The following is a 17,306-nucleotide window of genomic DNA, read 5'->3' as shown; positions in this document are numbered from 1 at the left end:
CTCTGCTTAGTCTGGACACAATGTAGCAAACACAGCTTCCAGACTCCATTCATGCCCTGCCACAGCTGGGCAGCAACCACACTGTCTGGGGAGATTTATTCTGACAGTACGCACTCTCTAACATCACTGTGTACCAGGCTCTGTACAGACTGCTGGGGACAGAAAGTCCACACGAAAAAGCCTGGCCCTGAGCAAATCCCGAGTCTCAGGGGGAAGACAGCAACACTGTGGACACACTCACCTCCTCCAGGGCATTGGCGGAACACCGAGAACACATCCAGTCTTCAGAAGCCTTTGCAGGGGGTACTCCATAGCAACCTAACAAGGACACCAAGATGAGCAAATTAAACCCAGAGGCCAGAGTCAGAATGCAGACCTGTGACTCTTTTTCACATACCATGAGTCTGAAGGCTGCGACCAAGTCTTACGGGAAAACCCCTGAATTCTAGAGTCAGGGTCCCCCAGGATTCACCCATACACTATGGCCCAAGGTCTCGAAAAGTCAGAGCCTGTAGGTCCACTGGTACAAACACCTAGGGAGCAGCAGGGACTACTAATCCCCTCCTGGCATCTACAGCCCAGAGAACAGCACAAGGTTGACCGTACAAGGACGCACCCAAAGTCAGTGAAACTCCCAACTCCATCAGCAGCAAACTCCCCAAGAACACGAGAGCAATCTTTGCACTCGGGACCTGGGGGTGCCACTGGGAGGCTGGAGGGAGGCCAACACGGGGCGAGACTTGCAGTGAGAAGGCTCAGGCCCTCTGGGTCAAGACGCAGACAAAAGCGGAGGCACTCACTGGCGTGGACCCGGACACTGCACTTCTTGCAGGAAACTAGAAGGCTGGTGCCGTCCTCCTCAAGGTAAGGGGTAGAAAGGTTGATGTCTGTGCTGCAGCCAGTCGAGGTGAAACACATTTCAGGAATCAATGGCTTGGTCCTCTGCTTCTGGGGGGCTAAATCTGGAGCGTTTCCACAGCTCTGACTAAGGCCTCCAAACTCCACCTAAGGAGAGACAGCAGTGCAGAGTTCCCAGAATCCCGTGAACATGCGCCTGTGTCTCCGCTTCCACCTGCTCTGTCAGCAGAAAGCCGCCTCTCTTCCTGGTAGGACTCTGTGGCTAAGGCTCTCGGGTGCACAGCCATTATCCCAGAGCTGCTAATTGAAGTTACCTCTAATGACTCCAATTCAATTTCTCACAGAGGCATCAAACAAAGGACCCTGGGGACAACTAAGGAAAGGGAGCAAGGTAAGAGGCAACTGGGATTTCAATCTTCCCAAACCAAGTGGTAATAAAATGCACTGAGACGTTAGCGAGGCTGCTCTTGTGGGCTCCCTTATGCGCTGCACTGCACGGTGGCCCGTACCCAGGGAGAGGACCCAGAGCAGGTGCTCCTAATGGACCAGCACGGAATCCCTCCTGGGCCCCATGGCAGCACGTGACCTGAGCAGCAGCACTGCCACACGGCTGGAGCCCCACCTGTGATTCCTGGCTCGGGTCCCTCCAGAAAGAATGCCCAGAAAGAACATCCACATACTTTCCTTGGCAAACACCCTGACTGCAAATATTTGCTGGCTCTGTCTATGGATGGCACCATCACCACCATTTCAAGGACAGGGCCCAAAACATGTCACCCCTAAGCATGTGCCCCTCCTGAAACCCTGGGGTCCTCTCAGTGGACCTGCTGACAGTGCACCCAGTCCGTTCACTTGTCTCGCAGGCCAAGGGTACACACACTTCAGTTTTGCTTTTTCGTCAGTGGAAAGAAGTACTGAGCTGCTAATCCAAAGTATGTTGGCCTGAGGTTCCATTCTCTGGCAAGCGTGAATCTGTGGCTGTGCCAGCTCAGTGTAGCCATGCCACCTTAACCAACAGAGGACTGGTTATCCACATGCCGCCCTGTGCAGGTCCCAGGTGAACCTCAGCTGCTCACCCGGCACGTGCCCCTGTAGATGCATTCCCGACCTTCCCAAGCTGAACCCGAAGGCTACCATCAAGTGCCCCAGGACGGGGAGGGGCACAGACAAGCTCAGCTCCAGTGCTTCCCCCTCCACTTCCTCCCGCAGTCCCTCCCCTAGTTCCTTCTGGGTACTGCCAGTACCCACGGTGGCAATGAGAAAGGAAGACACAACACTGGAGAATCTGGCAGACTGTCCTGAAGAAAGGCACAGTGCTCCAGACTGGCCAGGAGGAAAAACCACCCGGAAGGAATCATCACTGCCTAGAATAATTACAAAAGAGCAAGATTCCTCTGCAAACAATGCGAGTGCCACAGGGTGCAGGGAAACCCACCAAGTCAAGGCTAAGCCACACTCCAGCTCTTCTGCAAACCATTGTCAAGTGAAAAGCCCCATTGCTAGATTATCTGCCTGGCCAGAGTAGCCTGGCCAGCACTCAGATGGGGCACTGAACACCAGAAGAACGCACCTTTCCCAAGATGACCAGTGACAAGCTATGTACCCACAACTAAACCCCACCTCCCTCTGGACTGCAGGTCCCAGGTAAACAAAGGACGAAGTGGACTTACCTGATGGTAAGTCTGAAAGATCATACAGACAGCGCAGTGAGGGGCCTGCTGGGCCATGGTCTCATTGAATTCCTTCTCGGCCTCAAAGTTCGGGGGTCGGTTCTGCCATAGTTGGCTCAGGGGCTTAGCCCAGGCCTCTGTCTCCTCAGCCTCCTCCTCGGGGGTTGGCTGTTCAGAGGACTCTAAAGCAGGAAGCAGAACATGAGTCGGTACCAGTGCCACACATCTATAGCTCTGCCTAGAAAGCAGATGAGCTCAGCCCAGACTTTTGGTCTCAGGTTTGGCCTAAAGCCAAGATCCTACAGATCATAAAGGCAAAGGGCAGAAGCGATTTCCAATAGACTCCTTCAGTACTTGGATGAAACTGCACAGTCCTGTCCGTAGCCCCCTCTCTGGCAGGAATTCAGACTTCTTGCCAGGAAGAAGTCCCTCTTCTTGCCCCAGGAGTTCAGCCCACTCTCCTCTCCCCTAAAAACTGCCAGCATTCAACCCTTGTGCCCAAGGGCAGCACAGTACAACGGGGTCTTGCCAGAAACCATGTTGCTTGCTGCCTCCAATATGTCAGCATATTGAGTCCTTATTTAAGAGTTTTCTCTTTAGTTACACTGAAGGGAAACAAGGGGAACACACACACACACACACACACACACACACACACACACACACACACACAAGGAAATAGCAAGCTTAATAATTTTTACATCATGTGCCTTAGTCAGAACTTTCTAGCTCCCTCTGGAAAGGCCAGTGGGATATCTGCCTTTCTGAACAGGGATCCCCAACCATCCTGGCTCTGTCTCAGAGGAAGGCAGAGTGTGTCCAAGACAAACCCTCTTTCCCAGCCAAAGGATGGAACACCTTGAGTCTAGACCAAGGCCTAGCACACAACGGCCTGCAGGCCAAATGCAATCCACTTGGGGAGCTTTTAAAAATGTAAAAACAAAAAAAAATTTTTTTACATTTTTTTTTAACTTTATTTATTTTGAGAGAGACAGAACAAGCAGGGGAGGGGCAGAGAGAGGGGGACAGAGGATTTGAAGCAGAGGTGCTGACAGCAGAGAGCCCCGTGTAGGACTTGAACTCACGAACCTCGAGATCGTGACCCAAGACAAAGTCGGACGCTTAACCAACTGAGCCACCTGGGTGGCCCTGTTTTTACATTTTTATAGGACTCAGAGAAAGACAGTGGGATATGTGACAGAAGGTGTAGCGCCTCTGCAGACCTCTGGTCTAGATGACAAATTTCTATCTATTCGTTACTCCAAACAGCAAAGCATAGGATTCATCCGGCCTCAGCACTGCTGAGGAAGGAAAATCCCCTCTGGCTGCCATCTTCCTGGAAGAAAGGGACACACTGCTGAATGGAAACAAAAACCTACACTCGCAAAACAAGATGGAGGCAACAAAGGTGCACACTTTCCAGGTCCCCCCTCAATCGGAAGGGCACAGCCCAATCAATCCCCATGGAAACAGGGTCAAGGAGGTAGCAAAACACATTAACTCGAGGATTATGGGTGAATGAAGGCAATCCTTGATCGAAGAAGCAACACATATCAAAATAAATAAATCCAGAGCTTTTCTCCAAATCCTCCCCCAAGTGACGGAAATATAAGAAGTTACATCTGGGATGTTCTTCTTTGACAATTGAGTCCCCAAAGCAGTCCATGTATGGATTTGGAGCACCTGACAGAGCAGCTCCACGCCAGCTCCACCACATTAGGCACCCCACGCCTGGCATCTAGCTATGTGTGACCGTCAGGAGGCCCCAGCTACAACCCCTCAAATGGTCTTGCTTTGACCAAGACAGAACTGTTTTGAGGAAGCCCTAGAGACTCAGGCAGAGCAGCCCATGCAACACTCCACGACATGCTTATTTATTTGTTCATTTCCGGCAACTGCAGCTCAGTGCAGATAAACAGTTACCTACTCTGCCTTCATAGTCCTGTTTAACCGAATGAGACCTGGCAGCTGCCTCATGTGGGACCTGAGTGAAGCGTACCGTAACGTAGGGAGGCCACTGCAGACAATTAAAATCAACCTCTATAAGCCACAGCCAGGTCCAGCAAGAACAACGGTGCCAAACCAAAGCGGCTATTTTCCTTATCCTAACCAGAACAAGAGTGACCGACACAGACTAGAAGAAAAAGCAACAGGTACCCAATCAGAAAAGGAAGATTAACACAGTGATGTCTGCTGTTTTCAAAACCATAGGTGGCCAAAAATCACTTCACTCGTGAACACTGTAATGATGAGGAAAAATGTTCACCATGGTTAAGTGAAAACCGCAGGAATTTTACAGTTTACATACATAAGACATCACGGAGACGTAACAGGTAAGATGTGTTCATTTCACCAAGTATTTTATGCCTCAACTGAAAAACAATTTGATGGCAGCGGTGGGGGGGGGAGGGGGGGGCGCGGGGAGGGGGGTGCAGGGTGTGCATGCTTGACTAAAAGAAACTAAAGAAAAAAAAAAAGAAACTAAAGAAACAAAACTTTGAAATGGATGACTCTGGTTTGGTTTATAGGTTTAAAGGAAAAAAAGCTATAAAACATATTTTTGGGATAAGCAGGGAAAAATGAACATGGACTGAAGATAAGACAATATTACAAAACACTGCTTATTTTCCTAGGTGTGGTAAAAGTATCTGTATAGGAGAATCCTGAGCAAAGCACCTCGCGGTGCACTTCGAGTGACTGGAGGGCTCCAGCTCGCTCTCAGATGAGACAGCAAGTGCGTGTACAGCAAGTTCATCAACGCCTGTGGAGACAGCGCCCACGGCAACATGGCAGCTGTTGGATACAGGAGGCGTGCACAGTGCTTTCCACAACGGAAATTTATCATAAAAAGTTGGGCGGCTGTATTTTATGATCTCAATTACACTATCATAAAAACATATACACGGATATACTCTAATGACTGACTAGAAAAGTCAGAAGATTAACACATGAAGACGTGCAAGTGGTCACCTTTGCAGGGTAATTCTATTGTCCTCTTTATAACTTTGTTTGCTTTTCCAATTTTCTACAACCTATATTTAGAGCCTTCGGGGGTGGGGGGGTTGCAGGGGTAAATCCTGAAGCCAGGCTGTTGCTACCCAGAGATCCCAAGCCCCACATGGGCCAGAGGAAGAGGACTTCCTAAGACTCTGAACTCAAGGTCTGGCCTACATTGAACTCAAGAGATTTTGATCTCAAGAGACTTTCCTCACCCAGTGTATCACGATCCTTCTACCAAGAAAAACAGTAGAGATGGGCACCGGCATCAGATCAGAAAGGGAACGTGGGGCTCACTTATGGAGCAGAGAGGCTGGTGAACTCTGGATCTTTCCACACAGCCACTGGTGTCAGGAAGGACAGGGCAGGAAGGGCCCGGGCACCAGTGAAGAGTGACAAGGGACCTGCCAGAGACTCACCCATGCTCTCGTTCCTGATCTCACTGCGCTGATGGCAACAACTCCCTGAGCGCCAGCAACACACACAGTTCCCGGTTCTGCTCCACACCGCTGTCTACTCCCCCCTGTCTCCTTCACAGGCTCCTCTTCCTGTCTCCCCACCCCAGTCTCTGCCCTCTCCAGAGTGGCCGCGTGTGCTCAAGGTAAAGATAGTGAACAGATGGCAGCGACACTCATGGGGAGCACAGGGAAAGGCAAAGTTGCCGAATCACTAAGTTGTATACCCGGAAGTAACATTAACAGCGTGTCAACTGCACTTAAATAAAAATTTTTAATAATTTTTTTAATGTTTATTAATTTTTGAGAGCGTATGTGAGCAGGGGAGAGGCAGTGAGAGGGACAGAGGATCCCAAGCAGAATCCTCGCTGACAGCAGAGAACCCAATGCAGGGCTCTAACTCACAAACCGAGATCATGACCTGAGCCGAAGTCAGACGCTCAACTGAGTTGAGCCACCCAGGTGCCCCTTTAATAAATTTTTTTTTTAACGTTTATTTATTTTTGGGACAGAGACAGAGCATGAACGGGGGAGGGGCAGAGAGAGAGGGAGACACAGAATCGGAAGCGGGCTCCAGGCTCTGAGCCGTCAGCCCAGAGCCCGACGCGGGGCTCGAACTCACAGACCGCGAGATCGTGACCCGAGCTGAAGTCGGCCGCTTAACCGACTGAGCCACCCAGGCGCCCCAATAAATTTTTTAAAAAGGTATCAAATACCACCTCTGCTCGCCCTCCTCTATGTTTCTCCACCAGTGGCCTCATGTACCCCAATAACATTACCAAACACCACCTCTGCTCAGCCCCAAGTTTACATCCTCCACAGACACTGGACGTAGGTTTCCAAACCCAACCACAACCAGAAGTCAGGGAGGCACTGAACCCAGGCTTCTCCGGACCCTACCAAGCTCACAGGTCTACAACCAACCCCCAAATCCAGCTGGCTTTAACCTCCCAACACCTTCACTACATCCCTCCCCAACCCCAACCACCATCATCCTGCTTCAGACCCTCCCCTAGCTCTCAGAGACCACGGCAAAAGCCCATCTGTTGCCCTCAAAGCCACTCTCAACATGCAGTCACTTCTAATGTAAATCTGGCCACTTAAAACACGTCAAAAGCTCCTGAAGGCCTGCTAGAAAAAGGCACTCCCTCTTTAGCCTCCCCCCACCTCACTCCTGCCTGCCCCACACCTTGGCCTGGCCCTTTGAGCTGCTTCCTCTGAATCTATCCTCCAGCTCCCCCTCCCTAGATTAGCATCTCCTTTCTTTAGATCTGTTTTCCTGTCAGTTTGCCCCACTACCTTGTAAGCTTTTTGGGGGCATGGACATATCTTAGTTATCTTTGTAGCTACACATTCAGCATTGGGCTTGGTATCATTGAAGGAAATGCTATCCAGAAAAATCAGCCTGTACCTCCTAGTAAAGAAAGAGAAGAACCTGCATGTGATCATCCTGTACCAGGCATATTCCAAGACACACAGACATATAAAGAAATCTGACTATGAAGTAAGTAACAAATGAGATCCTGCCCTCTTTGTGGAGCATCTGGGAGAACTAAGCCACAGGCCCACCCCTGGCGCTCAGCCCTGCCTCCTGATGTCCTGTCAGAGCAAGTCCTATAGGGTGAGCCACGTTCCCCTTCCTGGTTAAGAGAGAAAACACTTACCATCATCACTGACGCAATCCTGCAACACAAGCGGGTGATGGCGTGGGAGCTTGCTTAAGGGCTGACGACGGCCCTTGGACTTCTTATTCTCCTCCAGGGAAAACATGTATTCATCGGCCACCTGGGCAAACCAGAAGAGGAAATCAAATTGGTCTTGCCTCCACTTTGGGTCATAGCAGTAGTTAGTCTTACAATGAAAGCCAAGGGAAAAGACAGGCCTAGAGACATAAATATAAAACCAAACCCAGAAAACACCTGTCTTAGGAAAAGCCAAAATGACAATACCATCCAAACTAATTTAAACTAGGATTATGTAAAAATTTTAGGACAAAATTTGTGCCTAGTAAGCGTAGGTCCTGTTCTCAGAAGCAGCCTGAAACAAATGTACCAAAAATAAACACACTCTACAGGAGAGTCACGCCCCTCCCTTGAGCTCACTGTCATGAGATTATGTCTCTGAGAGCCCCAGAGAAACCAGGTGCCCCTCCTCTTGGACCAGAAGGCCAGCAGCACCTGTTACAAAGAGCCAGGCAGCCGGGCCATTGGACTTGAAAGCTAGAGGACATCCAAAGGGGTGAGGAACAGCTGACCCATTAAAGTAAAATAGGCCAGCTTCTCCTTATGTGCTGTCAGGCCCTCAGCTCTAACTGACACTATTCATTCTTGAGTTCGTTTCCTCAGCAGACAGGACAGAGTGCGCATCTAAAACCCTAACGTAGCTACAAAAGCAAAAGTTGACAAAATTAATGCTGTGTTTACATAATATCAGAGCAAATGCAATTAGGTTTAAGATGTACAAGACTGAATCAGTAATAATACCATGAGAGTTTCTTTCCAGTGTATTTAAAACTTGTCATACTCTCAGGTAAAGAACTTGACAAAGTACAACACACATTCATGATAACAACTCCCAAAACAGTAAGTTTATAGGGAACATACTTCAACATAATAAAGGCCATACGTGAAAAACCCACAGCAAACATCATACTCAATGGAGAAAAACTGAGAGCCTTTCCCCTAAGATCAGGAACAAGATAGGGATGTCCACTTTCACTTCATTCAACACAGAACTGGAACTCCTAGTCACAGCACTCAGACAAGAAAAAGGAATACAAGGCATCCATATCAGTAAGGAAGAAGTTAAACTCTTACTATTTTCAGATGACATGACACTCTATATAGAAAACCCAAAAGACTCCACCAAGAAACTGCTAGAACTAATAAACGAATTCAGTAAGGTCACAGATACATCAATCTACAGAAATCTGTTGCATTTCTATACACCAATAATGAAGCAATAGAAAGAGAAAATAAGAAAACAATCCCATTTACAACTGCACCAAAAATAGCAAGATACGTAGGAATAAACCTAACCAAGGAGGTGAAAAACTGTACTCTGGAAACTAGAAAATAGTGATGAAAGAAACTGAAGACATTCCAATGATTAAAGAAAGGAAGACATTCCAATGCTCATGAACTGGAAGAACAATTATTAAAATGTCTACACTATCCAAAGCAATCTACACATTTAATGCAATTCCTATCAAAATACCAACAGCATATTTCATAGAACTAGAAAAACCCTAAAATTCGTATGAACCCACAAAAAAACCTCGAATAGGCAAAGCAATCTTGGAAAAGAAAAGCAGGGGACGCCTGGGTGGCTCAGTGGGTTAAGTCATGATCTTTGCTTAGGTCATGATCTCACGGTTGGTGAGTTTGAGCTCCGCATCAGGCTCTCTGTCAGGGAGGAGCAAACTTCAGATCCTATCTCCCTCTCTCTCTCTCTGCCCCTCCCTTGAGCACACGCTCAAGCTCAAGAGCACATGCTCTCTCAAAAATAAACATAAAAAAAAAAAAAAAAAAAAGCAGGGATGCCTGGGTGGGTCAGTTGGTTGAGCTTCCAGCTCTTGGTTTTGGCTCAGGTCATGATCTCAGTTTGGGGAATCAAGCCTTGTGTTGGGCTCTGCATGCTCACGTGCTCTCTCACTCACAATGAATAAATAAACATTAAAAAAAAAGAAACCTGAAGGCATCACAATTCTAGATTTCAAGTTACATTACCAAGCCACAGTAATCAAAACAGTATGGTAATAGCACAAAAATAGACATAGATCAATGGAATGGAAAATCCAGAAATAAAACCACAACTGTATAGTCCATTAATCTTCAACAAAGCAGGAAAGAATATCCAATGGGAGAAAGATGATCTCTTCAACAAATGGTGTTGGGAAAACTGGACAGCAACATGTAGAAGAATAAAACTGGACCACCTTCTTATACCATACACAAAAGCAAACTTAAGGTGGACTAAAAATCTAAAATGTGAGACCTAAAACCATAAAAATCCCACAAAGTAGCACAGAGAGTAATTTCTCTGACATTGGTTATAGCAACTTTTTCCTAGATAGGTCTCCTGAGGCAAGGGGAACAAAAGCAAAAGTAAATTTGGGGACTACATCAAAATAAAAGGCTTCTGCACAGGAAAGGAAAAAAAAATCAACAAAACTAAAAGGCAATCTATGGAATGGGAGAAAATATCAGCAAATGACATATCTGATAAAGGGTTAGTATCCAAAATATATAAAGAACTTCTCCAAGTCAACACCCAAAAACCAAATAATTCAATTAAAAAGGGGCAAGGGTGCCAAGGTGGCTCAGTCAGTTGAATGTCCCCAATTCTTGATTCTGGCTCAAGTCATGATTCTAGGATCGTGGGATTGAGCCCCACACGGGGCTCCATGCTGAGCGTGGAACCTGCTTGAAATTCTCTCCCTCTGTCCCTCTTCCCAACTTGCACACACATGCTCTAAAATAAAAAAAAAATAAGGGGTGCCTGGGTGGCTCAGTCAAATGTCTGACGCACCTGTCAGAATGGCTAAAATCAACAACACAAGAAACAAGAGATGTTGGCAAGGAAACGGAGAAAAAGGAGCCCTACTGCACTGTTGGTGGGAATGCAAACTAGTGCAGCCACTCTGGAAAACATTATAGATGTTCCTCAAAAAAATAAAACATATAACTACCCTACAATCCAGTAATCACATTACTAGGTATTTACCCAAAAAATATAAAATACTAATGCAAAGGGATACATGCACCCCCTGTTTATAGCAGCATTATTTATAATAGCCAAATTATGGAAGCAGTCCAAGTGTCTATTTACTGATGAATGTATAAAGAAGAAGTGGTATATATACACAACTATTATTCAGCTATTAAAAAGAATGAAATATTGGGGCGCCTAGGTGGCTCAGTCGGTTAAGCGGCCGACTTCAGCTCAGGTCACGATCTCACGTTCCGTGAGTTCGAGCCCCGCGTCAGGCTCTGGACTGATGGCTCAGAGCCTGGAGCCTGCTTCCGGTTCTGTGTCTCCCTCTCTCTCTGACCCTCCCCCGTTCATGCTCTGTCTCTCTCTGTCTCAAAATAAATAAATGTTAAAAAAAAAAAAAAAAAGAAGAAGAAGAAGTGATATATATACACAACTATTATTCAGCTATTAAAAAGAATGAAATATTGGGGCGCCTAGGTGGCTCAGTCAATTAAGTGTCTGACTCTTGGTTTTGGCCCAGGTCATCATCTCGCAGCTTCATGGGTTTGAGCCCCGCATCAGGCTCCGCACTGACAGCGCGGAACCTGCTTGGGTTTCTCTCTCTCTCTCTCTCTCTCTCTCTCTCTCTCTCTCTGTCGCTCCCCCACTCGCAGTCTCTCAAAATAAATAAACCTTAAAAAAAGAAAAAAAAAAAGAATCAAATCTGACCATTTGCAACAACATGGATGCAGCTAAAGAATATAATGCTACGTGACATAAATCAGTAAGAGAAAAACAAACACCATACGATTTCACTCCTGTGTGGAATTTAAGAAACAAAACAAACAAGCAAAGGGAAATAAACGAGAGTGATTAAAATAAAAACTTAAAAAACTTGGGGTCATCCTGCCTTTAGGAGACACGGAGTTAGCAAAACCCATTAAGCAAGGAATTGAGGCCTGGAAAAGGGCTACTTTGCAACTGTGACAAAAACCAATTCATTAGGAGCACTAGGAAGAAGTGGTGGCAGGGCAGGGCCACTTCAGAAAAGTCACACTGGGCCCACAGGCTCCACGTGCAATCACAGAACCCATAGCTGAATGCCAAGAAAAACCAAATTCTGAGCAGGCTGTGTCCAGGAAGAACAGAGCCTGCCCTTCCCAACGTGAATTCAAACAAGTTTGAGTGTCCACTGGCCCATTCATTCAATAAATATTTACTGAGGGGCACGTGGGGGGCTCAGTCAAAGCACAGACTTCGGCTCAGATCATGATCTGGCAGTTCGGGAGTTCGAGCCCTGCGTTCTGTACTGACAGCTCAGAGCCTGAAGCGTGCTTCAAATTCTATGTTTCCCTCTCTCTGCCCCTCCCCCATTTGCACCCTCTCTCTCTCTCAAAGGTAAATGAAACATTGAAAAATATTTTAATAAAAAAATGAAATTAAAAAAAATAAAATAAACTTCCATCATCTTATTTCCGCACCCTAACAATCTTCTTGCACTCCCCCCTTTGAAGACCTGCTAGATAACAGGCCTAAATCTGGGATATGGTAGTGGCGGGGACCAGGAAGTAAGAAAAGGACAAAATAAAGGAACAGAAATGATGGGATTTCCAGCCTGGATCGCCAAGGTGAGAGAGACTCAACAGGACTCACATGGATGAAGAAGAGGCAGTAGTAACAAGCCAAGTTAAACAGGCTGTGCACAGTACACTGCCCCATTTCTATAGAAATACCCAGGGGCTAAGAAGAAATTGAACCTGAGGGTTCAGAAAATAAGTCTGAGCATGGGGCACCTGGGTGACTCAGTCAGTTAAGCATCCAACTATTGATTTCAGCTCAGGTCATGATCTCAGGGATCCTCGAGCCTGGAGACAGGCTCTGCACTGATAGCGTGGAGCCTGCCTGGGATTCTCTCTCTCCCGGATCTCTACCCCTCCCCAACTCACGTGTTTGCAGGCTCTCTCTCTCAAACATTTAAAAAAAAAAAAAAATCAAGTTTGAGCAAGAGCTGTAGATTTGGGGATCCTCAGCATCAGGTTCAGAATTGCAATCATGGGAGTGGATGACATTACCAGTGGAAGATAAACTGAATGGAGACTAAGCCCTTCCAGGATAGGAGACAAGAGAAAAAAAGGGAGATTCAGGTGCAGAGTAGGATGAAAGTAGAAAGCAAGGAGGGGAGGGGTTCACGGAGGGGAAAGAGGCAGTGCCAAAGGGTACATAAGAGCTGAGCAGGAAGTGGCCAAGGGACTCAGCAACTGGGAGGTCTCAGGACTTTCAGAGAAAGTTCCAGCAGGCAGATAGTAAGGAACTAAGGAATGAATGCATCAGAGACTCTTCTTGAGAAGATTAAGGGAAGAAATGAGATCATAGCCTGAAAAGGGAATTTCCTATAATTGTATTTCAGGAAAGAGACTGAATATGGTTTTATAGGCAGAGAGGGAAAAAATGTGTGGAAGAAGAGATATGAAGATATGTGGTAGAACAAGGAAGGTGTGCAATTCTAACCCTTGTGAATGTTATGTTAATATGACAAGACTATTAAGGATACTAATCAGATAAACTTAAAATACAAAGATTATCCTAGATTATCTGGGCAGGTAATCAATGTAATCAAACAGTGCTTAATGATGAGAGGTGTGCCTGAGTGGCTTAGTTAAGCATCCAACTCTTGATCTCAGCTCAGGTCTTGATTTTAGGGTTGTGAGTTCAAGTCCCACAACTGGGCTCTGCGTTGGGTGTGAAACCTACTTAATTTTTTTTAACGTTTATTTATTTTTGAGACAGAGAGAGACAGAGCATGAACGGGGGAGGGTCAGAGAGAGAGAGAGAGACACCGAATCTGAAACAGGCTCCAGGCTCTGAGCTGTCAGCACACAGCCCAACATGGGGTTCGAACTCACGGACCACGAGATCATGACCTGAGCCGAAGTCGGCCGCTCAACCGACTGAGCCACCCAGGCGCCCCTGAAACCTACTTAAAAATGGTAACAAAGAGGGAAGCAGAACACTCGGTGTGTCCAAGTGATGTGATGTGAGCGAGCCTTGGCCCTATCTGGCTGCTTTTGAAAATGGAAGAAAAAGGCCAAGGAATGTGGGCAGTCTGAAGAAGCTAGGCAGGGCAAGGAGTCTCAGTCTGGAGCCTCCAAGAAGGTACACAGTCCTGCTGACACCTTGACTTCAGCGTAGTGAGGCCCATGTCAGACTTCTGAACTAAAGAACCGGAAGATAATAAACTTATGGTCTAAGACTCCCAGTTCATGGGAACTTGTTTAAGCAGCAATAGGACACGAATATGGGGTAGGAGACAGAGACAAATCAATTTATAGGTCCAAGTACTGTAGGAAATAGAGGGATCAAGACAAAGAACACCAGAATGCAGCTCTGGGAAAGGAAGACACCTGTTTATTCTGAGTGCTTCCTACAGGACCAGCATAGGTACCCAGCAGACTGGGTTCGGTGCCGTGGCAATGCAGACACAGGTGACACAGGATCCCTAGCCTCAAGGAGCTCATGGCCCAGCCAGAGGGGGACTTGGTGTGTGAGTCTCAAGTCTCTGCCCTTTCCACTACCATCATGTTGCCTCTGACCAAATTAGTCAGGTCTATCAAATAGTAAAATATCTTTCCACGTTTTCTCATCTTCTGGACAAAACACTCCTCCTGCTACATGGCTCCCACAGCCTTGCTCAGAGCGCTGCCTTTTCCTTTTCCTGAGATGTGCTCCAACTTCTAAATCCCTTCAGTGTGTAACAAGAGCTGGGTCCAAACCTCAGTCTATCAACTAGCTGTGTGAGCCCAGGCAAGGAGCAATCCACTACCAGTGTGGGAGTAGTGAACACTGCCCCACCAAGGATCTTGTGTGAGGATGGAGTGGGACATCAGGTAGAGTCTCCCAGGGCCCTGCCTGCAGGAAAGCCACATCTCAGGTTCCTGAGTTCTATGGTCCCTCGTCTAACATCAGGTACCCAGGTCAAGGTCAATGTTCTTGATGGGGTTTCTTCTGTACAGAGAAGAACTGTGCCCTCCTGGTTTTGGGAACTCACTTTTCCAAAGCAACTTAAACAAGAACTTTTACAGCAGACATCACTGTAGCTCTGTCTGCAGTTAAATGAAAATTCTGAAGCTTTGATGCTTCAGCAGTCAGTCGATCTGGGTGCTTTTACCAAGGCCCTCGACACAGAGCGTCACATAAACTGAACAGCAAGAGGCCTGAATTACACTGCAGGGGATGCTCAAAGTAGGGGTAGGAGGGACACAAGGGTGCTCTTCAAAACCCAGCTGTTTCCAAATATAGATACAATGCCATTAGACCTCTCCAGGGATAGACAAAGTGGTTCAGCTTCTGCCCCAAGCCTTGACTGTCAGTCCCCCATTCCACCCAATCAATCCATCCTGAGTTCAGCCTCCTACTACAACTAACTTCCCTGCATTCCTTCCACATTTACAGAAGGCTCACGGCCCAAGCCCCAGGACCATGCTGGGGCCATAAGAAGCAAGGCGAATGGGGCACAGGGAGTGGCTCCTAGTTTACCTTCTGCAGCCTATGACAACTGTGCTGAGACCAAGATGGACGGTTGTTAAAAAGAAGCCAAGTGCTGCAGGTGTTCAAAGGAGGAAGGAAAGTAGACGGGAGCGATGAAAGGTTTCTGGGAGCAGTGACTTGAAAAGAGCCGGGTTCCAATGAGCAGAGAACTGTTCCGGGAGACCTATGCCGAGGACTCCCTGACTCCTCCCACCTCAACATAATCTGTAGCCTGCCAACGGCCGTACACTAAATGAAAATGTATAGAAGGCCACTGAACTAGACGCTAAACAATGGTTAAAATGACAGATTTTAGGTCATGTGTATTTTACATATATTAAAAACAGATCAACCCAAACTTTTAAAACTAAATGTAATAAAATGAAAGGAGTTAATTACAAGTTGAAAAAAACAAACCACCTTGCAGCCCTCCCCTCCTATGTCCACGTATGCTGGAGCCCCACACCCTCCCCTCCCGCTCAGACTTCAGGATCCAGTCCCCACACCTCACCCTCATGAACTCCAACAACACAGCCACACTTGGCCACTGCTCCCAGGTCTTCTTTAGTCGTTCTCCTCCCCCGGGCCTGGACACATGGCCTTCTCCTAGTCCCCCAAAACGTCAAGCTATTCTTCTTCCCCGGCCTCTACCTCCACCCTAACGATGAAAAGTGTTCCTCCTGCTCCACAGGTGAGCTCTTCCATGCCCCCCGATACCCTGCTGGAGACTGCCTCCCACAGACCCCCCCTGAGCTTTATGTCTGTGCTCACATATCTCCGTCACCCACCCCACACGCCGGTCACACTCAGCATGGCCCAAACTGAACTCACCTCCAGAGCCACGCTCAAATACCCCTTGGCTTCTCCACTGATGCACCCCTATCCATCCGGTAACTCATGCCAGAACCCCGAGTCAACCCCCGCCCACCTCCTTACCCACCCCACAGCCAGCCCCCTAGTCCTGTGCTCCTGCCCTCACAGTGGCCCTCAGGTCCACTTCCTGCTCCCCTTCCCTGTCACCACTAGACAGTCCAGGTCCGCTCCACCTCTCTTTCAGACTAAAGGAACAGGTTCCAAATTGATTTCCCTATTGCAAATCTTTCGCTCCTCCCGAAATAGAAATATTTGATTATACACGGCAGTCATAAAAAATATTCCAATAATTCATATATGTAAGAAGTGAAAATCATCCATAATACCACCTTCAGGAGAACCTCTGCTGTTTCTAATTTTGCCCACTTCCTCTCCCCACTCCAAAACCTTTATACTGTTTTCAAAGCAATCTTCTAAAACATTAGTGTAGAGCTTAAAAAACCCTTTGCCAGACAACTTGAAGAATAACTGACATGGTTTCTTGAGTAAGTCAGGGAGTGGAGGGAGCACTGCCTTAGAAGATGGGATTTAAGAGACATAATAAACACAAGGTGTGAGACTAGACTAAACCCTGATTCAAACAAACCTACTATAAAATCACTTTAGACAACTGGGGAAGCCTGATTTTGGACTGGGTATTAGATGCTGCTAAGTTTTCTGATTTTGCTATGCACAATAATGACACAGTGATCACAGAAATACCCGTTTTTGGAGGGAACACCAAGTGGGGAAGAAACGACACCTGTGACTTAACACACTTCAAATGACAAAACGACAGATGAGGCAAATGTGGCAAAGCATTGACAACCATCGGGTCTAGGTGAGGAGCACCTGCGGGTTTATTTATCCATATGCATCTTTGTACATTTAAAAATTCATTCTGGGGGCACCTGGGTGGCTCAGTCGGTTAAGTGTCTGGCTCTTGACTTCAGCTCAGGTCATGGTCTCACAGTTCATGGGTTCGAGCCCCACATCGGGCTCTGCACTGACTCTCTCTGCCCCTCCCCCACTCGAGTGCTATGTCTCTCAAAATAAACTTCAAAAACCACATGGTGGTGAACTTTCCAAAGTCAAACTGCTTCGTGGAACATAGGCAAGACTACTACGACCTGGCTCCTGACACCCTCCAGCAACATCTCCCAAGTTCCTCTCAGAACCTGAGACCAAGTGCAGTCCCCCAAATGCTCTGACTCTGGACGAGCTACCATCACCACTCGGAACACACTCTTCTCCC

At 47.2% G+C, this 17,306-nt stretch overlaps 1 protein-coding gene across 3 annotated transcripts in view; it reads right to left on the bottom strand.

The window, feature by feature from the left end:
* Positions 1 to 17,306, bottom strand: part of KDM4A (lysine demethylase 4A) — a 46,282-nt gene that overhangs the window by 10,580 nt on the left and 18,396 nt on the right. For all 3 annotated transcript variants that reach the window (XM_042996876.1, XM_042996875.1, XM_042996877.1), the window contains exons 12-15: positions 7,645 to 7,765; positions 2,529 to 2,710; positions 801 to 1,005; positions 242 to 318 (exon numbers count right to left, since the gene is read on the bottom strand). In XM_042996876.1, coding sequence (XP_042852810.1) covers positions 242 to 318; positions 801 to 1,005; positions 2,529 to 2,710; positions 7,645 to 7,765 — 585 coding nt within the window. The remainder of the gene's footprint in view (positions 1 to 241; positions 319 to 800; positions 1,006 to 2,528; positions 2,711 to 7,644; positions 7,766 to 17,306) is intronic.

This window comes from Panthera tigris, chromosome C1 (assembly GCF_018350195.1).
Source record: "Panthera tigris isolate Pti1 chromosome C1, P.tigris_Pti1_mat1.1, whole genome shotgun sequence".
In the NCBI taxonomy this organism is placed as follows: Eukaryota; Metazoa; Chordata; class Mammalia; order Carnivora; family Felidae; genus Panthera; species Panthera tigris.
This window is presented reverse-complemented; position numbering and strand designations above follow the sequence as displayed.